Source organism: Perna viridis, chromosome 12 (assembly GCF_037379345.1).
Source record: "Perna viridis isolate PV_CMFRI_1.1 ecotype Kerala chromosome 12, ASM3737934v1, whole genome shotgun sequence".
Lineage (NCBI taxonomy): Eukaryota > Metazoa > Mollusca > Bivalvia > Mytilida > Mytilidae > Perna > Perna viridis.
This window is the reverse complement of record NC_142456.1, coordinates 20,772,523-20,795,536: the sequence shown is the minus strand read 5'-3', so window position 1 is coordinate 20,795,536 and position 23,014 is coordinate 20,772,523. Positions and strand designations below refer to the sequence as shown.

The window sequence follows — 23,014 nt, the reverse complement described above, 5'->3', positions numbered from 1 at the left end:
TCAGAAATTTTTTGAGGAGACCTACAAGTAACCTTGATACCAAATTGGTTGGTGTCTTCATTTAAGGAGGTAGACCAATGGTAAGGGACATAATTTTTGAAATCAGTGATGTATTTGTATTAATTTAATTTCACCAAAGTCTATCAAACTTTCAATTGGTACAGAATGAAATCAATCTAAGTTGCATTGATGCTTACATGAGATTGATGTAAAATAGTGAATACAAAAGTTCTAATGATTTGTAAGAGTTCAAACAGTGTCCCTTACCCTAGGTCTACCTCTTTAAAACTCTTAAATAGCTAACTGGTAGAATTCTCATGTACATTTTGAAAGTTTTATGAGATTAGATACCAGAAACTTTTTTGCATAAGTGTACTTGGAACTTTATGCTCCAGAATCCATTTGAAAGCTGAATTCTACAGCCCATGCTCTTCCTGTTGGGGATGGGAACAAAAATAAATCATTATTCAAAAACAAATAAATCATGAAAAAACTAGATACATTTAAAACACATTTAAAAATTTGCCCTAAATGGGCTATAATATTGAGCAAATTGCACAAAAAAAATATTAGAACTATTTAAGCAATGAAACTATTAACAAATTTTCTTATGAATTTTTTTTTTCACACTAATTTGTTTGTTTTTTTTTTAAACATATAATTTATATTTTGTTTTTTAAACTATAAAGAGCAAGTACTGTATACATGTATTCTAACCAAATTGAAATAAAAGGCTGTTAAAACCATAAAAGTAGTGTGAATAAATTCAGAGAAATGCCCACTAAAGACTAAAACAAATATGTTACCACCCAATTTGTTTTTTTACCCTATCTGGCCCCTTTTTCCTAAACCTGGGTCCTTATTTTAGCAGGTATAAATCAATTTGTCATGTCTTGGATAATTTCTTTTTAAATTCAAAGAGGAATATAATTTAAGCAAGAAATTTGTGACATTTTTCAATATTTTGGATTGAAAATAAAGTGAAATTACAGCACAGCATGAAAGTAAGAAGATAAGATAACTGATTCCAAGTGTATGTTTTTTACATACATGTAGCTACATATAGTTAATCCATATCAGTTACAAATCTATCTGTATATCATATACAAATTGTATTCAAGGAGGTAGACCTAAGATAAGGGACACAACTCTTATAAATCATTCGAATGTTTGTATTAAGCATTTTATATTAATCTCATGTAAGCATCAAAGTAACTTGGATTGATTTCATTTTGTTTCAAATGAAAGCTTGACAGGCATTGGTGAAATTAAATATGAAACCAACATATCAATGATTTCAAGAGTTATGTCCCTTACCCTTGGTCTACCACCTTAAAAAACATACTTACAATCCATACGGTAAATTTGGTCCCATTACAAGTGTAATAGCTGAACAAAATTAATTTCAAAATAACTGTAACTTAATTGTTAAATTTATCAGGAGTTGATAGAATTAAATAAGTTCTGAATAATTATAAATGTGTGTTTAACTTGAATAGAGGACTTTTAGACCTTACAGAAGAGGACTTCAATATGAAATAAAAAAAGAGTTCAGATAATGACAAAATTCAATCATTTGAGATTATTTTTTTTTCAAATTATGCATAACAACAAACCATATAGGATCTATTATCTTGCTTCTCATAAAAATTTTTTTTTCAATTGAGTAATCAATCAGTACAGCTACACTAAAGTACATAATTTACTATTAATAATGGAATCAGTAGTAAAAATAAGAAAATTTGTCATACTGGGCAAAAAGGCAAGTTTTGCTGAAACAGAACTGGCCAACAGTAAATATTACTTGCCCCCATGATATGTTGAACAAAAAAAACAAAACAAAACAAAACAAAACATAACAAAAACAAATCCAATATCAGGGGTTCCAGCAGGCAAGTTCTGTTTGACTTCGATTTGCAGGCCAGCATGTGATTGCTTATTTCTACCCTTGTCAATGGAGTTATCCCCATATTTTGGTGTTTTGAAATCCTAGAAAAAGTCACAAAACTTCGAAATAATACACATGTAGTTTGATAACCAGCAAATGAAGACAAACATGGTACCAAATAAATAACGAATATTTATCAAAATGTTTCTGATTCCTCATAAGAGGTGTAGGAAGACAAATGACCAAACAGTGGCATAACATAATACAGCTGTCACAAGACAAATTGTTTATTAATATGATTGTCATTTAATCAGTATCAATCCAAAAGATCAAACCTTTGAGAATGATCAATCCAAAATAAGTTTAAAATTATGCAAATAAAGAGTAAATAAGCATCATATGCAACCACAGAAAAAAAGTTTAAAGACTAATAGGTTTGTCAATCAAGCAAAAATAACTAAATCATTTAAAAAAAAAAAAGAAATGAAGAAAATATCATTGTGTAGGTTGTAAATATGGTTTAACTTGCTTCAACCTTACCTGTAAGAATCAGGCAGTGGATATAACATGGTAGGAAAAAAAACCCACCATTTTGAAAGTTTAGTTTGACTATTTGCTCCATCAGAATCAAGGAAAACAGACAAGATTTTCTATATCATGCTGGACCATTGAGTTATAATTTAATTGAAATGCACTAAAAATAAACATTTTAAGGGCAGTTAATTCTGTCAAATACTTAATTTTCCTAAGATTCTATTGAAAAATTTTTGAGCAATGATGCAGAGATCATATAAGAGAAAGTATCCTTGAGTGATATTATATTGTCAGACTGGTGGGGTTTTGACATGCATGTTTCCAATTTGTTCCATTTTGCCCGATTCTTACAAACACTTACACTTAACAACAGTTACCATAATTTCCTGTTTCTTAAGCCATTTTCACGAGGTGATGGATTTGAAAAAAAAAAATTATAGAAGAACCTCACCCCCACCCCCCTCCACCTTAAAAAATAAAAAAAAAATAATTTGGTTTTTATTTTATTGGTACGGCAAAAGTGGAAATAAGGACACTTTCAAAGAAATAATACAACCTGAGAACCAAAAAATGGTTCTAGTTGAGTAACCACCGAATTATTATCAATGCTTTACAATGAAATATTGTTAAAAGGCATTTTCAGGAAGCACAAGATTGTATACCCCAGTATACAATTCAACATGAAATATAGAGAAACAAATCTCAGTTCAATAGCAATACTCTTAATTAAAAAAATGGTATTAAGACCAATGAGTAAGTAATCCATTATACCAAACATTCAAAGTAAAATATCTTTGTAACTAGGCCATTCAATAATCAGAATCCAGGTTTCAAACAATATCGACATTTCAGGCACAAAGAATATGAAATGGTTCTGTCAACTGTTTCACTCTGTCTTGGTTGATTTCTCCTTGCTGTAAAAGGAAAAAGAAAAAAATCTCAGTTTAAAATTTGTTCATCAACAGAAAACAAATAGCACTTTCATTCAAGTGCATCTACAGGACTTAATTCCACAGGCATCTGTACACTTGGTTAACAATTAGGAGTCTAAACCAAGACAAAAGTAAAAATAGGGCATCAATGGAATATTAAGTGATATCCTGTCATATAATGGTGAAAAAAGGAGGATGGCAAAATGCTCAAAATGCTCTACCCAAACGCTACAATTTGGAGTTTGTTCAAAATTGAATTTAATCGTAATTTTGGATACTTAACAACTGCAAAAAAATTATTGATTTATTCTCAAGTTACCATCCCAAATCCGTCTGAGGACAGACAGACTTTTTGGAAGCTTTCACATAATACCTTGCCATTCTTTTTTGCCATAATGACCAAGGCAATGTATTGTACCTTTTACGAACATTACAGTGTGTATTTCTTTGTTATCAACAAGTTACAATACAATAATTATATGTATCCAATATCCCTCACCCTTATGCTTACTCTGAACAATGCTTGGGATTCAAAACTCACACTAGGTATTGCAGACAGCCCTCTCAGCAAATGCAAAAATGGATTAATTAATGGAGCATTAAGTGATACCCTGCCATGTAATGGTGAAAAAAAGGGGATAGCAAAATGTTTAAAACTTGAAAAGTGCATTTCATATTTTGCTGAACAATAAAGGTAAACCAGAGTTTTATGCTACTAAACAAGTGTGCAAAGTTTTTAAAAAATTCATAACATTGAACTGTTCTGAAGCTATTATCTAGAAACCATTGGGAGATGAACAAACAGACAGACGGACATACAACTTTTCAGAGTGAATCACATAATACCTCGCCACTTTGTGCAGCAGTTACGGTATAAAAAATTTGCAAAATCAGATAATTTAATGATTTCACATGACGTTATCCAATTGTCAAAAATCAGTGAAGGGAAAATTGTCTGAGAATTTGAACTGCAATTAGTAAAAGGGGAAATGAATATCTGCCGATATGAGAAGCTTGCTTTTCTACTAATTTAAGGAGGTAGACCTAGGGTAAGGGACACAATTCCTTACAATCATTGGAACGTTTATATTCAGCATTTTACATCAATGTCATGTAAGCATCAAAGTAACTTGGATTGATTTCATTCGATGTCAAAAGAAAGCTTGATATGCATTGGTGAAATTGAATACGATACAAATGTATATCTGACTTCATGAGTTATGTCCCTTACCTTAGGTCTACATCCTTAAAATCGAATCAAAACCAAATAACAGTTGCCATGAGTATGTGTTGGACAACTGAATTCACACAGACACATTTATAAAATGTTACTTAAGCAGAGTCAAAACATTTCAATAATTTTTTCCTTATTACTGTGTTTTTGCCTATGAAATACTTACCTTGACTGAGTCACTGACATTGGAATGCGTGCAAATAACATGACCATCACAGGAAACACAATGAATATCAAATGGCCAATGTAGTACACGGAAGCATATGCCTGTAAAAATACATTTAGCAAGGTATTTTCTCTATTGAACAAAGTGGTAGAAATTGATAAAAACATTGCACATTTTCACTACAAAATTCTGTTCAATGCAGAAATAATGAATGGGAGAAATTTACTTATTATTAGAAAATTTCATTGTACTGTATACAAGTATTGGGAAATTATTGCGCAAATTGATTACGGTGATTTCATCATTTAAATCATAATCATGATTTCAGTTTATGCGATTCTGAAAAAATCCCTGCATAATCTTCACAATGAGGTTTTAACATGATTTTATGTCAATCATAACATAGTAAATGGGTAAAGGTTCATTGTTGATCATGATTAACTCACCTTGTTATAAAACTGCCAATGTAAAAGTCCAAAGCTAGCCAAAGCATAGCTTATACAGAAAGTCACACATGCCTTTCTAACAAGCCAAACCACTGGTTTCAAGTACGGTATGGAGTCTATACTGCTATACATAGGAAGTTTAGCTGACAGCAGTCGCCACTGTAAAATAATATACCGGTTTCATAATTAATTCGTAACATTTCTTACTATGGCCATCTAAAACTATTTATTGTACCTCATCTGTTGCACCTCTGTAATTATTTTCATATTTGTCAATGATGTTCATTCATTCGTTCTTGTTTTTATTTCCTCTGGTCGCCATATAATTTAATCAAGCAGAACAAAATAAGAATATTTTGTAGATGCTCTTACATATAATGTACATCATTTCTGCAAAGAATGGTTAAAATTGGTCTAGCGGTTTTCTTTTAGTTAGGCAAATGTGAATAGTTTACAGACAGTGGATGATAGATGATTGACGATAGACAACTGACATGAAGTGATGGCATAAGCTGTCTGGGACCTTTGTTCCAATTAGCTAAAAAGGGTATTCAGACTCAGATATTAAAAAAAAGAGAAAGATATTAGTGTATGAACCAAATAGATGTGACCATTGTATGGACAGATCTAATGGACCTGGTTAACATGGCACCACCCTGGATCACATGTAGGTGACACTACAGATTGAAGAAACTATCATAATGATATCAATGACTTTGACAGGACTTCCCAACAAAATCTAGCCCCCTGCAGGTCCGGGTGTCAAAAGAATAGGCCTGCAGCAGTGCTAAGCTTGTCGTAAAAGGCGACTAAATAGTGCTCAGAAACCTAGTCGGGGCCTAGGCGCTCTGCCCACAGAGCAACTGAGAGGTGTGCCCAGGTGGTGGAATGGGGTACCCCTGGCACGTTACATGCTGAGGTTGTTTGTGTTTGGCTATAATACGGAAAACCTGATCACAAACCATAGTCGTGCACCGTGTTTGGAAAGATGCCACTTTCTCGCACGTTAAAGAACCCTGCTGTGGTATTCGATAAAAGTAGGAACCTTTGTGCTCCGCCACAGGAGGCTAAATTGCCCCATCCTACCAATCTCTCCCTTTATCTAGTGGCAATCAAAATTTGTTGACCCTTTTATCCTTATGTCCCATCCCTCTTTTCATTTCATTATCATCATCATTTCATGTTTATTTTAACATCCATTTCATGTTCATCGCCTGAATATAGCTGAAATATTGCTGCTTGGGCGTTAAACTCCAACAATCAATCAATCAATCCACAAAATTTATATAATATAAATCATAAATTGATAAAATAGTTCCAATTTTTTGGTATTGTCTGATTATAGTGTCCCACAACACACTCGTATATGAAGTTTTGAACAATCCAACACAGGCACATAAAGCCCTCTTAAAATATCAACCAATCATAAGAAACAATTTAAAAATAGATTATAGGACTTATAGGATACTATATTTGGATGCATGCTGAACATTTCACAAGTGATGAATACCTTGAATGCCACTTTGCACCTTGATCACCATAATTTACAAAGGACCATAGATTACAAATTGAACCAATCAAAATCATAGTTATTTATATTCATATGATACTGTAACAGTATTATTGTTTGCAAGAAACCAATTTTCGTGGTTTTCTAGGGTATGCCAAACCATGAAATTCGGTTCCAAATGAAATGAAGATTCCCATTGATGTGTATACTGAAAAACTCAAAACCACAAATTCAAGAATTCACAAACTTGTGTTTCTTCCCAAATCCATGAAAATTTGTATCCATAAAATTAATGAACTTTCACAGTAACACAGTTACACAAATCACTAGTGCATCAGGAATACATTGTTTTTCTGGCAACTAAAGAATATGAAATGAAATAAAAAGTAGCAGTCTTTATTAAAATCAGACATAAGATGATTCATTTATGTCAAAAACCCACCGAACTTAATTTTATTTCTTGTTCAGAAAAATTTCCTGACAATGTAACCAGACTTGGTTTTTTATTTGGTTGTTGCACTTTTTTTTATAGATACAAAATTTAAAGATTGTACATGAAATTAGCACTTTGCAAGAGTTATCTTTCTTGATTTGGTTTGATTTGGTTGATTTTAGTGGGAGAGGAATGTATAATTTTCACAAAAATACAGATCTGAATACAGAAATGATTTTTGTCATGTAAAAATATAGCATATGTAGACCAAAAAAGTATTGTTTTTTAATGGGTTTTTCTACACCATGAATCACATCTGCAAATGGCAGTGTCTGATTTATATATGGACTGGTACCTAATATCTCCTATTTGTTGAGTGGGGTTATAATTTTAATGTCCATACCACATCAATGAACATAAAGTTTATTTTCAAGTAGTCTGTAAATCTCCATGTATATGAATGGTAGACTTGGACCACTTCTCATGAAACCAAGACGTTACACATTACAAGACTTACTTATCCTATTTACCAGCAAAAATGCCAACTAACCTGGTTTTCGCTGTTAACCATGAAGAACTCTAACAGGAAGTTCATGAAATATCCTGTGCTGAAGCCATGCCACAGAGCAAGATAAAATAAGGTGACAGAATGGGATATTAACTTATTTCCCAAAAATCTCAATCTCTTAAATATATATCTGTAAAAGAAAAAGACAACAATTAATATCAATGCAAGCAAGTGATAAATTACATGAATAACATTACAGCATAACTAACATATAATATGACTTACATGTATTTGCCTTGATTTCCAATTGATACAGTGAAACAGTGGAGGACATTGGCAATGGTCAATAAAATGCTTCACTTGGGGCAGCTTGAGACAACCCTAGAGTTTGAACAGTGAAAAGTTGAGTATGGAAACACTATTCAAGCTTGAAACAGCTAAGATTTTTAGTGTTATTAAATATTTGACAAAGGATAAGAATTTGATCTGAATCAGAGTATCCCCTTTTTGGCCCCTTATTCATAAATGGTTTCTGTTACAACCCTCAGAATCAATCCCAGCATTTCTTAAGAGGTATGGCACAATTATTTACTTATTGAAAATGTTGTTTCCGACTCTTTTTTGCCCTTAATTCCAAAGCACCTCAAGTCATAACCACTAATTCAATGTGAGTCTTCATTTTATGGCACCTTGTTCTATAATTTCAAAGAGATCCATTCACCTATAAACAAGTCATTGTCTAGATAAGATGAAAATGCTTGTTTCTGGCCTTTTCGTATTCCATAATTCCTAAAAAAGTTTAAGTGACAACCCCGAAAATCAATCCCAGCCTTCTATTTGTACACCAGAGTAGCATAGCATCTTCTTGTTTAATTTCACGAAGATCTATACATTAATACTCAAGTTATTGTCCAGGACATTAAGTGTCTATGGAGGACTACAACAACAACAAAGACAGCATGGTAGCATCATACAACCGCAAATATTTTGCAGTTGTGTAATGACTGATCTTCCAAAATATTGTACAATTAGTGATTTAAGAACCCCTCATACTAATGAAGGATACTTGAAAAGTGTAGGATCAAATAGGTTGTTCATACACACAGGCAAATGTGCCACACATGCGAATCATATAGTTTGCACCATATGATTATCATATAAATCAAGCATCATATGATAATCAAATGATTCGCTTTACATATGATAATCGCATGATTATCATATTATAATCATATGTTTTTCAAAAACATATGATTGTCATATGTGTTCAAGCCAAAATTAACATATCAATGACTATTGTACATGTATGTTAGACATCATATGCTTTTCATATGATTACCATATGATAATCATATGAATCTAGCACCATATGATTATCATATGTGGCACATTTGGAATTTAAGTAAATACATTGTACTTTTCACCTTACTGTTTTGTTTACCTTCCTATCGTTTCATCCACCTCTAGCTATTTTGAAGCGCTAGTTTAGACCGGTCTCTATTTTTCATGGTTTGAATTAAGCATGTTTAACTGTACTTACTTCCCCATCCAATGATTAGTTTGGATATTAAAACCATTCATTACACCATGGAGTGATGTTTCAAATTCAAGTTCATATATTTTAACATTCTGTACTCCATTCCATAATATGTTTCCATTCTCATCCTTCCCATTGTAAGTAAGTCCAGATAAAATACACACTCCCTCCTACAAATATATAAAGTCAAATGTTACCAAGGAAAAAAAAACAAGATGTTGCATGCTATTTCATACTTTAAGAATACATCCATTAAACCATTTCTGTTAAACCTGGAAAGGAGATGTACAAAATAATTTATCATGTAAAAGTAATATACCAAATATCTAAACATTTCCTTCAATACAAGCTGAGAAATCTGTTACAGAAAAGTGTTAGAAACAGACTGACAGAAGAACAAACAAGGTGATTGCAATAGTCCCCATTCTAATGAGTAGGGGTATAAAGACACTAACATTAAGACAGATGGCTAATGTATATATCAGTTACTTTCACTATGTCAGCACTTCATGGTGGTTTTTAAATGATTAATTTTTAAGACAGGATTTTGCTAATTGCATGTGCTTATCAAGCTCAATGCAGCAGCAGATGTTTGTTCCATCCCTTACTAACCACTGCAGACAGGCCTCTCAAAATTCTCAGACACTTTTCATATAAAATGTTCTATGACAATCAGATAATTTTGTGTAAAATCATTCTCTTTTTCCCAACTTTACATGATTCTTGCATTTTCTAAGAGGGGTGGCTGCAGTATCTAGAGTGAATTTCGAATGTCAGACACTGTTTCGGAGCTAGGTGCCTTATTTCCTTCAGATTCAGCCCCCACTGAAATGATTGATTCTTGAATATATGTTAAGGTACATATGGTTCTATTCCTCCCTATGAAATATTTTCCAGGAAAAAATACTGTACATGGTGGTTAAAACAGGTTTTATCGTAATTAATTGGTTGCTCAAAATCTATGGAAAAATAGTTGCATTTCAAAACAAAGGGTTTTGAATACTGGAAATAGACCTTGCTGAAAAAAAAAGAAAAGAAAAGAAAAGAAAAGAAAAAATAATTAAATTGGGATGAATTACATTCCACTTAGAGATATTAGTCCAATTTCTAGAGTCTTTGGTACATTGCACATCTCAGCTGAAGAATGAACCAATTTAAGGAGGTAGACCTAGGGTAAGGGCCACAACTCTTACAAATCATTGGAACGTTTGTATTCACCTTTTACATCAATCTCATGTAAGCATCAAAGTAACATGGACTGATTTCATGCTGATTGAAAGGAAAGCTTAAAAGGCTTTGGTGAAATTGAATATTATTGATACAAACATATCACTGATTTCATGAGTTATGTCCATTACCCTATGTCTACCTCCTTAAAGCAACATAATTAAAAAAATAAAGAACCAAGTTCTTTAAAAGAAGGTTTAATTGTTAAGATTCAATGATTTATGGCCTAAGTTAGAAATAGTTGCCTGCCACCATCCCGAGACTGGCTATTTTTGGGCATGGCTGGCTAATTTGAGCAAAAATCTGTATAGCCATATAGCAAATATATTGAAAAATTGTATTCAAGACTGGCTAGAGTTTGAGTGAGTTTCCTTCCCTGTTTATGGCTATTCCAATGTTTCAAAAAACAAGAAATAGATCACAGACAACAACCAAAATTGCTTGCAATGTAATAGCTCCACTTTGTAAAGCCACATACAAATTCAAAATCAGTCAATCCAAATGTGAATCAAGATAACTGCACTGAAATTAGGATGACATTAGAATGAAGGAAGGAATACTTGACATTTTTCAATCTCCTTAAAAGATGAACAGATCTATACCATCTTAATTTGTTGCCTAGGGTTATAATATACCATGTACTCACTGCTATAAGCCAACTTCCAATGTATCGATTCATAAACAACTTGCCAGATATCAAGACATAACCACATCGAGTCAACAAGTAGGACTTCTGAAATGGAAATTGAATGATGAAAAAAAATTTTAAAAACATACTTTTTTCAAGATTGAATGACCACACATGTTATGATTTTTTTCGAAATAAAAAGTTTCCAGAGTGAAGTTTCAACAATATAATCATAAAGAGGATAATTTCATTTTATTCTACAATATTAGTAATTCAATTTGATTTGTAGCACGCTTCCTGATTGGCTGGTTCTCTATTTGTATAACCTTGTTTGGTACTGTGATGTCATAAATGTTGATTGGTCTGCATTTCACAATAGGGTATGTAAATGTCGTCATGTGACCCCTTGATTTCACAAGAAAGAGTCCTCATCTACTATTCAAAGCATAGAGATCTGTCATTTAGAGAGCGTTGAGTTCAGTGTTAAGGGCAGAAATCTTTCTGTGTAAAAAAATACCGATAAAAATGACACATTACTATTTCTACATGATAAATGTAGAAAGAAAAAATATAAACTTAAAGATTTGCATTGTTATACAGCGTTTCGACTACCCGTAAGTAAACAATAAAATCCTGGTCGGTCTTCGGTTTTCAATATGTTCTACATTGGAAATTATGGTAAAGAAAACGAAACTAGAACGAGACTTATATACCTTATTCATTAAAAGCAAACTAAAAAAAAACTGTGAACAATGTTCACTAACTTGATACCCCCACTCCCCTATCTAAAATAGGAGGTGCACGATGGCAAGATTGTTTCATTCAATTCTATTAAGTGGTATTGGAGGAGTAACAGATGGTTCCCATGTCCTAATATGCACAGAAGGTTAAGTCCATGTTTAGCTATGTGAAACCCCTAAATTGATTCCAATTAAAATCTAAAATAGGAAGTGCACAATGAAAACATGTAATACAAATTCTGTGAAAGTTTCATTAAAATCCATTCTGTGGAATAAGAGAAGTAACCGATAAGAGATGGGTTCCCCATTTGCCAATATAAAAAAATGATGTAGACCATGTTTTGCTATGTGTAACCCCCATATTGATTCTAAAATAGTAGGTACACAAAGGGAACATGTAATAAAAATTCTTTGAAATTGTCATTCAATGAAGTTCAGAGGTGTGGCAGGAGTAACAGATAAATATTGGTTCCGCCTTTGTAAAGGAATGACAGACAGACACGCTCAACCTTGCAAGTGGGGGTATAATGAAGTAACTTAAGTTTTGATTGAGACTCACTAATTGGATTTGAACCTATTAGAAATTAAATCATAAGGAATGCTTCAATTTACTGAAGAGGTCATGTAAAATAACCTGATTTAGGCCAGTTTATACTTCTTATAAATGGCTTTCGTTGTTTTCATTTATTCCTGCAGAAAATTTACTTACAGAACCAACTGAATAAAAAATTTAACTAGAGATAGTATTATTTTTTTAGTTTTTTGCCCCAGAAAACACTATGTGCCCCAAGGACTGTCTCAAAACCAGACAGTTACAGCAAAGAACAGTAACAAAGAGTCTGTAACCAAAACAGAAGTACATGTACATATATGTAAACTCACCTGATAGAATTCTTCAGTAACCATATAATCTTGTGGGAAATATACATCTCCAATGACATTACTGGCTAAATATAAAGCCCCACAACACAGCTTTGATAAGGCAGGCATAACACTAAAATTAGATGATATGAACAGATTCTGTTAGAAAAAGTTGCATAAAAAAATAAATCTCAGTTTAAAAAGATTCCAATTTACACATCAACTGCAATGGTAGATAATTTTCGATAATGTACCGAGAAGTACACATATTGTAAACAGAAATGTGCAAAATATTGCTTGTTAGATGTCTAGTTTCTAATCTCCAAGCCAGACCTAATAACCACTCCTTGATTTACTACATATCAATGCTCTGCTTTTAAGGATGCAAACATTTTCACAAGGCACTAGCACTACCAATTACAAATTCCTCTGAGCAGGAGATCAGAGTGCAGGGGACTTTGGGATCAAATATACAAAGAGTGTCTGAAGTGTATTTATTGTGTTTTGTCTGATAATTTACAGAATACTCTTTTAAAGACCTTTACATTTTCATAAAGGTAAACTGTGTACATGCATATTTACATGCCATACCTTATGTAATAGACAAAATAAAAATACACTACAAAAAATTTGTTAAAAAAGAATCTAAATGCAGAATTGGCAACAAAAGGCAAATGCTAGAGGCAACACTGCAGTCAAATAAAATCAACTCAATCATGCAGTTCTAAGACACAATAATAAAATTATAATACAAAATGTACTTAAGGAGGTATCCTAGGGTAGGGGATACAACTCTTACAAATCATTTGAACGTTTGTATTCAGCATTTCATATCAATTTTATGTAGGCATCAAAGTAACTCGGACTGATTTCATTCTGTTTCAAATGAAAGCTTGATAGGCTTTGGTGAAATTGAATATGATACAAACATATCACTGATTTCAAGAGTTATGTCCCTTACCCTAGGTCTACCTCCTTAAGTAGAGGCTAGGAATCATGCAGATCAAAGAAATAGGCCATAAGTTTAGGTTTTAGTTGACTTCTTTAATATCCATTATCCATAAGTCTTTAAAAAAAAGACACATTTATAAATAAAAGACCAATAAGAATTGTAGCTTTACCTATAAAGAATAAGAAAGTAGAGAAATAAGCCAACATTTTTACTACACATCCCCATGTGACCTACCATACTTTCTCCAGTTTTCAAACCTCTTTCCTTTCTTTGAGAGGTTCTTCAGCCGAAATTTTATATGGAACAGTACTTAAGTCACTAATGGAACATACTTGATACTCTTGCAAGTTATTAAGAAAGATGACAAATAAATATGTCAAAGACAGAGATAGCAGAATTTTTTTTTACACGAAGTACATGTAGATGTCTGACAAGCATAAAGTCAAATCACACAATATGGGACCTGTACCTGATGCTGGATACCAAATATTAAGAGGCTCCTAATAGTATTTGAGAAAAGTGACGAAAATAATTTTGCAACCCCACCCCTACTGAAAATTTAACATATAATAAACCTGACTATGATACTCTGCACAATTCTTAAGTAAAGTTCTACAGATACATTAATAAAGAAGCACAAAAAGTTATCAAATCACATATTTTTTGTTAAGGTTATCACAAACCAAAATTAAATTGAGCAAAGAAATATATAAGCTATGAAAAATGCAAATTTAGATATAAACAAATATATTAGCTGCTCATGTTCAGCCATTTTTGTCAGATTTTCAGCCTCCTCTACTTTTATCAATTTAATAGCATTAATTCTTTACATAATTTACTTAAACACACCTTAAAACTATATTTGGGAAGTTTTGATGAAGGTCTTGGTTATTTCATCAGGGTTTTTAATAGATAAAGCCTATATTCTATATCTAAAAACAAACACACTGCTCCATCATTTATTCTTCACATTGTTCAAGCATGAAAAATCTATAAATATCTCACAACCCATTGTTGAAAACCATGTTATTCTTTATCTGAGCAGCAAAAGTCCTTAAAACTGCAAGAAAACCATCTAATGGAGCTTGGAATTCCAAATTATTTTTCCAAATAGACAGCAGAATTCTAAATATTTTTCCAAATTTTGTTCGGAACTTTCATCCAAACCCTTGATTTTGGGCCTAAAATATTTTTTTAGGTCGTAAAAGTCTGAATACTCCGAACTCAATTTCCGACCTAATGGGACATTAAGTGATACACTGCCATGTTGTTTATACAAATAAATGTAGGATTCAAAAAGAGTAGAAATGATGAATATGTCAAAGAAACAACACAACCAGAATGGCAAATATCAGCAAAAGGCAGCTCATGCATTTTCGATGAAGGGTACTCGAAAAGGTTTTTTTTTATTTAGATGAAAATCGTATTTTTGAAAGCTGTAATTCATAGTACTCAGCAACTATGCCAAGTTTCAAAGCAAGTTATCATCATGAAATATGTATCAGTAAAAAAAAACGGGGTAGTAAAGAGTGAAAAATGGTATAACTTTGAAAAATGGAAAAAATTTAGCTTTATCTGTATTTTAAATGTTAAATGTCACTAATTTACTGTGCAAAATTTAAGAACAATTCAAAGATTCTTTCTCAATCATCTAGAAAAATGTATCCGTTAAAAAAAGGGGGTGGAAACTTCTGTGATCACACATTATAAGTAGGATATTGAAAATGTTCTTTTATTTTTTTAGCTTGAACATGTTAAACAGCCGATATATAAAATATCTGGCAGAAAGTCACATGGGGGAAAATTCAAAGGTACAATACAGTATGATTGCACTCAGGTTGAAAAACAATTGGGAAGTATCAAAAAGTATCAGCAAAAAGTTTCAGATTCTGGAATACTAAGAGGTCTGATTTGATTCACCAGTGCTAAACATTAAAGACAAATAAATGTAGTTCATAGAATGAACAAAAATTGCACATTAAGTAAGGAATTTAGTAACAAGCTTAGCAATCAATATTAATTTCTACTCTTTAATCTGTATTAATTAGCTTCAAAGCATTATTTTACAATACCATAAGGAAAGTTATTCTAGTGCGTGCTAAATTTTGCTATCTTGTGACAAAAAGGTAAGCAAAAAAATTACTACATGTATTATAAAAGTGGTGCATTTCACAGACTTTCTTTTGTTGCTTTTAGACTGACTGCTAAAAAATTAGCACCCCACTATAATTACCCATGATATAGTATATCAAGCTTTGACTTCAATTTCATTCTAATCTTTCAAAACTGGATGCCAACAACGGAGATTTAAACCCAAAGTCCTTTTTTCTTCTAAAACTAACCTCCTTGGTGGTCCATTCTGGAGAGGATCATTGAATTCTCCATTGGTAAACTGTTTGTATCTTTTCATACTAAACTGTAAGAGAGGTTTATGAAAGTAGTCTGAATTTCTAGTACTACAAGTACCTGTGGGTATATTCTGACACTGGTCTAAAATTTGAGTAGGTTATGGCCCAGGACCCTCAATTCTGACCAAAAAGCTTTGACATTTTATTCACAGTGGACTTAAATTTTGGACAGTGACCTCCAACCCTTTTCACTGAACACCATATTAAATACATTTGGTGTCCTTGCATGACCAGGAATTGAAACTTGAAAAAATCCAAGACTTTTTTACTCTTGAAAGTAATCTGAACATCTGTTTGGATTCCGAAAAGTTTTTTTTAAACTTTTGTAATAGTGTAAAAGGTGCTACCTGGATAAAAGTAATTTTTTTCAGAGTGAACATCACTTCACACATTAAGAACTTGATCTCTTGACCTTGAAAATCAAACAGGAAATTGTTCCAAACATTCTAAAGGCCTAATTATGGAATAACTTTCGTCAAAATCCATTGAAGTGTGTTGTGGATTAGAACAAATATGTAAAAAAAATATTACTCAGACAGAAGGACAGATGCAAAAAAAGGTAGAGTTGCCATTTATTTGCAACTTTTTGTTAGGGAATTATTAAGAAGGAAACACGCACATGACATTTCATGCAGATAAGTTGAAAGAAATTGTATCATTCCATTAACGACAGTCATAATACTGCCTTAATTTATTTCTGAAGGACAAAATACATCAAAATTAAATAGGTAAAAGAATAAGATGGACAAGACCTCTAAATCTACATTTCTTGTTTAAAAAAAAAAAAAACAACATGTGATGACTATTTTTGTAACTGAATAAAAATGATAAACAATATGACCATGTCATAAATCAATATTCATGATATTAGCAAGTTAAATTTGTCCATAGGAAAAAACATAAAAATGACAGCAGAATGAAAAACTAAAATGATGCCCAAGCCGCAATCTGGTGGGACAAACATATGTGTAACTAATTTGCAAATCTATAGTCAAAATGATTTATAAAAAAAAAACATTTGTACCCGTAAATGAGCTAGATAATGTAAGTTTTATATAAACAAAAACATGATTATATATTCAGTTAAACCAAAAGAGCATTAAACAAAAGAAAACAGACACCCAGCAGCCTGAGCCGAGTCATATGTTTATATGCATGTACATGTAATTACCTGAGGTCCAATAAGGAATGTACCATAGAAAAACACATGACCACAGATCTCAAGGAATGAAGGAATCTCTTTCAAAGCTGTCTCTTTTTGTTCCTTTGATAGCTTTTCCTGAAATTTAAAAGTTAACATAAAACTTTTTTTCTATCATTAAATATAAAATTAAATTCAAGTTTAACTTTGATTGAGTCCTCCTATATTTGGTAGCTTTTGCTTCATTTCAAATTTTACTGAATTAATTTCTCTATTTTGTTTTCAAATTTATTAGATTTTTACTCTTAAAGAAGGCCAAAAAGGCAATTTCAAATTTACCCACAATAACATATTAATTGTATATATCACCTAAGATCATGTACAATACCTCCTTTTTCTTTCCATCATACATATCAATCACAAGTGAGGTCAGTCTGAGGGTAATAACGCATTGTGGGGTTGTCCATGACAAGGCACCAGTATCACTCATGTAACCAATCAAAAGGTAAAGCTGCCATATACAAAAAAGTGTTGCCATATAAATAGATGTAACCAGCAGCATTTAAGCAACTACATGGAAGAAAAAGAATTGCCCTTGAGCACACAATACCCCTAGCATATTATGTAAGAATGAGGCAAAATTGAACAAAAAATGAATAATGCTCAGAAAAAAAACACATGAATTTGACAATGTGGGCACAATTTCTATGGTCTATTGAATACAAATTGAAAGGTTGTTTGTCTCAGAAGTGTCCAAGTTACTGTAGAATGACAGAGGAAGTTATCTCTCATTGATGATAAAATAGCAATATATTTCATATAATTTATACTTTGAATTATTGATACTTAAAAAAGAAATTAATGCCTTTTCTGCATTTCAGATAACATTTTTAAATAAGGTTTCATGGAAAGACTTTTGTCTTTTTTTTTTAATTTCCACCATGATTCTCCCACTGCCTAATTCTTACAGAAAATGGCTTTTTAAAAAAGTATAATCATCTGCATAACAAAGAAACTAAATGAAACATCCTTTTATAAATATAAATGCTAAACCATCAAATTAACAAAATGTTACCCTGTTTGATTAAGAAAGATATGAATTAACAGTTACACAGTAATAAACTATAATATAGATACATCACATGTACAAGTACATACATACATGTAGATTATATAGTGGCACATGTATATATATCATAAAACGACAATACATTAATCTTTGAAAGTTATCATTTCAAAATACTACCCTGAAACTTATTATCTCCCCTTACATATATTGTAATTAGGAATTAGTTTACAAGATTTCACAGTTTCGATATAAAATAATGCATAACTTACTGTATTAAACACAAATGCAAACACAACAGACATCAAAGTACCAGATGATATCAGCAGTAAACAATAAATCACAAAAATGTTTATCATGGGATGTATTGCATTTGCACCTGAAAAAAACCAAAAAAAAACAGGACACTATGTTGAAAATCAATCAATCATTGATTAATCAAATGCAACAGGTTATGCATGTGTTCAATAGTTTACATGGAATTCCTTTCACCTAAAAGGCCATTATGAAATACAGTCATACCTATAAAAGCAAATAATTGCAATTAGCAATTAAATGTCTTCTAAGATAATGGTTACAATATCCCTATACAGAGCATTCAAAAATTAATCTGTATACAGGCAACCTGTTTTATGTAACAAGATTAGGCTTCCTCTTGGAAGTTCGCTTAAGTCAAGTTATGTGTACAGTAGAAGTTCAACAATTGCCTCTGTATGCCTTGTTTTATTCTGACCTTTAGTTTATTTTCACGTCATTTGGGTATATACCCAGTACATGATATAGGAACAACTATTTCGCTCTATCTGTGTATAATGATGTTTTGGGGTCAGCTACTACCTGCCTTGTGGTGTGAGGGTTTCCTTGTCATTCATTGAAGACCAATGGGTGGCTTTCTGCTGACATTTTCATCCTGTGGGAGTTGTTGTCTCTTTGATATATTCACCTTACCTATTCTCGTTATACTCAAAGTTTCATGGAAATTAGTGAAAGTTTTTTTGAGTTATTGTGCAAACTGAGAATGATAGATGGACATTTAATTGACAGAAGATTGGAAGAACAACAATATACCATAATGCTTCCCGTCTGATAGTACTCACCAAAATTAAAATAGCATATGGCAAGTCCAGTTAGAGTGAAGAATATGTGATGAGTATTGGCAGATTTACCATGAATCAGACTTCTATACAGCACAGCTAGTGGATAACCTGTATGAAAATATGATGTTTAATTATATTAAACTATAAAAACTGTAAGAAAAACTCATTAGGCAATAACTCCTGACCCCCTTGGATGAATGAACAGACAGATCATGCAGGTACATGTGTAAGAATGGATAGACTGACAGTATGATTGCTACATATGTATATATTCTACTGGGGTGAAATTTACCTGGTAATCCTGCAATTTGATTTGTCGGGTTTGACACCCTGTCAGGGGTTAAAAAACAATTTAAAACGTCTTGGATGCTAATTAGAACAATAAAACAGGGATGTCAAAATGAAATGTGGCATGAATTCAATCGGTCTAATTAAAATTAGACCTCACGGTTTTTCAATAAAAATCGGATGGACTAATTTTAATTTGACTGGAATTTAAGTTTTTTGGGATCGAGTGTTTCAGGTAACACCTGCCTCATATTAAACAGGGAGAGAATATAAGAGGAAGAAGTCACTTGTAATAATCTATGTAGAACACTGATATTGCTAAAATGTATTTGGCTGTTCATCAACCAATTTTCTAAAATTTCTCTGTTGACAATAGAGTAACTTTGCCAAGATTGTTAGTAAAATAACACTGGATGGATTTAATACTGTAGGAGGAGTTTAGCGGAATAATTATATACATGTACCCTGAACGGGACAGAGGGATGGACAGACAGGGGTAGAATAATATGCCCCCAACTGAACATTGCAGGGGCATACAAACTACATTTGTATACTCCAGTAAGCTATTAATCATTGTGTTTTTCTGCTTATTTAACCTTTTGAATTTCACACTTACTGGAAGTACCATGGATGGGTGTGTTCTGATTACCCTAAAATATAATAAAAATGTCATCTTAGCTGTAAAGATAAATAATTACATATAAGTTATCAGTAATTGCCACAGGGAAAATTAATGAAACAGGTTGACTTCTGTTATTAAGTATTTCTAACTTATTACATTTGTACATGTAATAAAAAGTCCCTGTTATCATGCAATCAAAATTATATTATCTTAAAGAAGTTTCTTTAATCTTTTATATAATTAATTGGTAGTAAATTCATATGGTGAAAAAACAGAAAGACACAATGATTAACAGCTTACAAGTGTTGACATATTGGATTTTGCACACATTTCTTGCCTTATATGCTCAAGACATAGGTACATTCATTAAGTCATCATTTTATTGTTATTCAAAGCACACTTATCAAAAATAGCCATTACCATTCAGCAGATTTTTCTCTTTCATTTGATATCAATTTCATTTTAAAGAATGAAATAGCTGTCATAAACATTCAACGACACATCATACTTAATAACTAAAAAAAGTGAACGTTTTGCTTATTTGTCTAAAAAGACCTAATCTTGAAATGGAAAATATATAAATTCTGTTTATTTTAAATAAATAAAAAATATATGTTGCCATTCTCCAATCTTAAATTTTTAATTTGGTATATACTCATCAAAATCCATTCAGAGATTTTTACAAACACTCTTAGCAAAATTACCCTCTTTTCAACAGAGAAATTAGAGAACGTTGGCTAATGAACAGCCAACCAGCAATGGCAGTGTTCTACATAGATTAGAACAAGTGACTTCTCCCTCTATAAAGACTAGGGAGACACAGTTATTTTTTTTTTTTTTTTGTCTTTTGATAAGAATGAGAGTGACCAGTCCCTGTGCTACATTGTATAAAATACCTATATTGAATAAGAAAGATAAATACTATTATAAATACATTAATTCATTAGACAAGTTGGGTATATTTGAATCTACTACCAGTATCTATATATGTTACAATACAGATAAGTCGTCCGCCACATCTACGACTACATGTACATGCATTTACGTGTACGATACAATTTAGTTAAAATTTACCTGCTAACAGACAAAAAAGAAATCTGAGAGCTTTCTCCTGGATACCAAATGTATCAGACAATGTTTGGAAGACTTCAATATTCGCCATGACTATATTTGTTTAAAATCCCCTTTAAATTACGTATTATTATCATGGCATAAAAAAGCGTTCTGTTTTAAAGACTGTGTTATAATCTGGGTCGACATTCGGATTCTTTATATTGATATATCGTACCATTCGGGACTTCGTACCTATCAATGATAATGATTTTTCTCTTTTTAATGAACAATGCTTTAGATTATGACCTAATTGCCTGCTTCCGTTTCCTGTACTTTTAGTACACAAATTAATCAAAAGCAGTGCTTAAGGAAATATGTATGCGGCAAATAATAACTTCGGTTCGAAACGATTGGGTATCGCTAATAAGTTACAAGAAGTAACATGAAACGACAAGAAGTGCCGGGAAGAGAAAGAAAGATATTCTTAAGATATTTTTTTCTTTTTTTTTTGTGATTATTCCAGAAGGTGACTTGTAAAAAAAAGTAGTGTAATTTATATATGAAAGGAAGTAAAAAGAATGTTTTTCCATCCGCCTCGGCGGTATGGCATATTATAATCGTTATAAAACGACGGATATAATTAGGCTAGCCATAATTTAATTTAATCACAGGTGTATGGTATTTCGGTATCTAAAGGTACATGTATACAGAATGATTTTAAAGTAAAAAAAATGTAACATTAGTTTACGAATATACTTTGTCAACTTAATGCCAGAAGTTAAATTGTAACTTAAGGTCTTACAGATTTCTCGAACGTTAATAGTCTAAAATTCTGTATAGCTCGTGCAGCTTTGCGACCAATTAGTTGATTAATAGTTTCTTTTGTTATTACAACCCATAAATCTGTCATTATAGATCTATAGTTCTATTGAGACATGCAGTACAGGAAGAGAGAGTAATCAAGGGAACCAAGGTTATAGCGGTAATCAAAAGAATGTAATCCAGGGACATAGACCAGACATGGAAAACAGACATATACAACAACGAACATTAAGTAACTAAAATCATACATACAAAGTAACAAAAGTAAATGAGCAACTCGGACTCCACTAAAAACTGGGAGCATGGACCAGGTGCACCGGTAGGGTAAGCGTCCTCTGCTTTTCTAGAAACACCCGCCGAGTTGCTCATAAAAAGTCAAGTCCGGGGTAGACAAACGAGGAAAGGAAAACTATGACCCGTTGAATAAATCAGTTTTCATGGTGCTGATGGATACACCATAACGATCCACGAGTTCATGATGACGACCATAAAACTTCTGTAGTGATGACTTCAATCTTGTAGCAAGAGAGATAAATGCCAAATAAATAATGTAATTAGAAACGACAAACAGTCGTTACATATATGCATGCAATTTAAATTTCTCTTGAATGTATACTATACATATGTTTTGGCCAATCTTATGCAATTAAACAAGACGAATATCTTTTTTGAAAACGGCCAAGCAGATAGCTCTCAGCTTTTTAAAAAGCTAATTTTGTATTTTTAAGTTTCCATTGGCCATCTTTTCTTTTATTGTTTTCAAAGTTATCGGAATTTTGTAATGTTTTCTGATTTTCGTTTTAATTTTCAAATAATTGGTGTATACATAACTGCTTTATAATATATACTGGTTTATTATGAATTTTGCAGAAATAGTCTTTCATTTGAAAATGAAAATGAGTACCATTATACAGCAGGATA

At 32.0% G+C, this 23,014-nt stretch overlaps 1 protein-coding gene across 1 annotated transcript; it reads right to left on the bottom strand.

The window, feature by feature from the left end:
* Positions 1 to 2,159: 2,159 nt before the first annotated feature.
* Positions 2,160 to 21,491, bottom strand: LOC148601643 (lysophospholipid acyltransferase 5-like). Its single transcript, XM_088554233.1, has 13 exons — positions 21,293 to 21,491; positions 19,309 to 19,416; positions 18,484 to 18,590; positions 17,534 to 17,656; positions 17,176 to 17,283; positions 15,939 to 16,012; positions 12,666 to 12,777; positions 11,062 to 11,148; positions 9,192 to 9,358; positions 7,694 to 7,841; positions 5,201 to 5,359; positions 4,755 to 4,855; positions 2,160 to 3,336 (listed from the first exon to the last, which is right to left on the bottom strand). Exons 1-13 carry the CDS (start codon positions 21,378 to 21,380, stop codon positions 3,309 to 3,311), a joined length of 1,410 nt encoding a protein of 469 aa, XP_088410359.1. The 5' UTR covers positions 21,381 to 21,491; the 3' UTR covers positions 2,160 to 3,308.
* Between the last annotated feature and the right edge of the window lie 1,523 nt (positions 21,492 to 23,014).

What these genes read in the sequence shown, in the direction of transcription:
- LOC148601643 (XM_088554233.1), bottom strand. Translation starts at nt 21,380, where the DNA reads ATGGCGAATATTGAAGTCTTCCAAACATTGTCTGATACATTTGGTATC. An exon ending in TCTTTTTTGTCTGTTAGCAG is followed by an intron (nt 19,417 to 21,292) that starts GTAAATTTTAAC and finishes ATTTTCATACAG; the next exon opens with GTTATCCACTAGCTGTGCTG. An exon ending in TTACTGAAGAATTCTATCAG is followed by an intron (nt 11,149 to 12,665) that starts GTGAGTTTACAT and finishes TTTCCATTTCAG; the next exon opens with AAGTCCTACTTGTTGACTCG.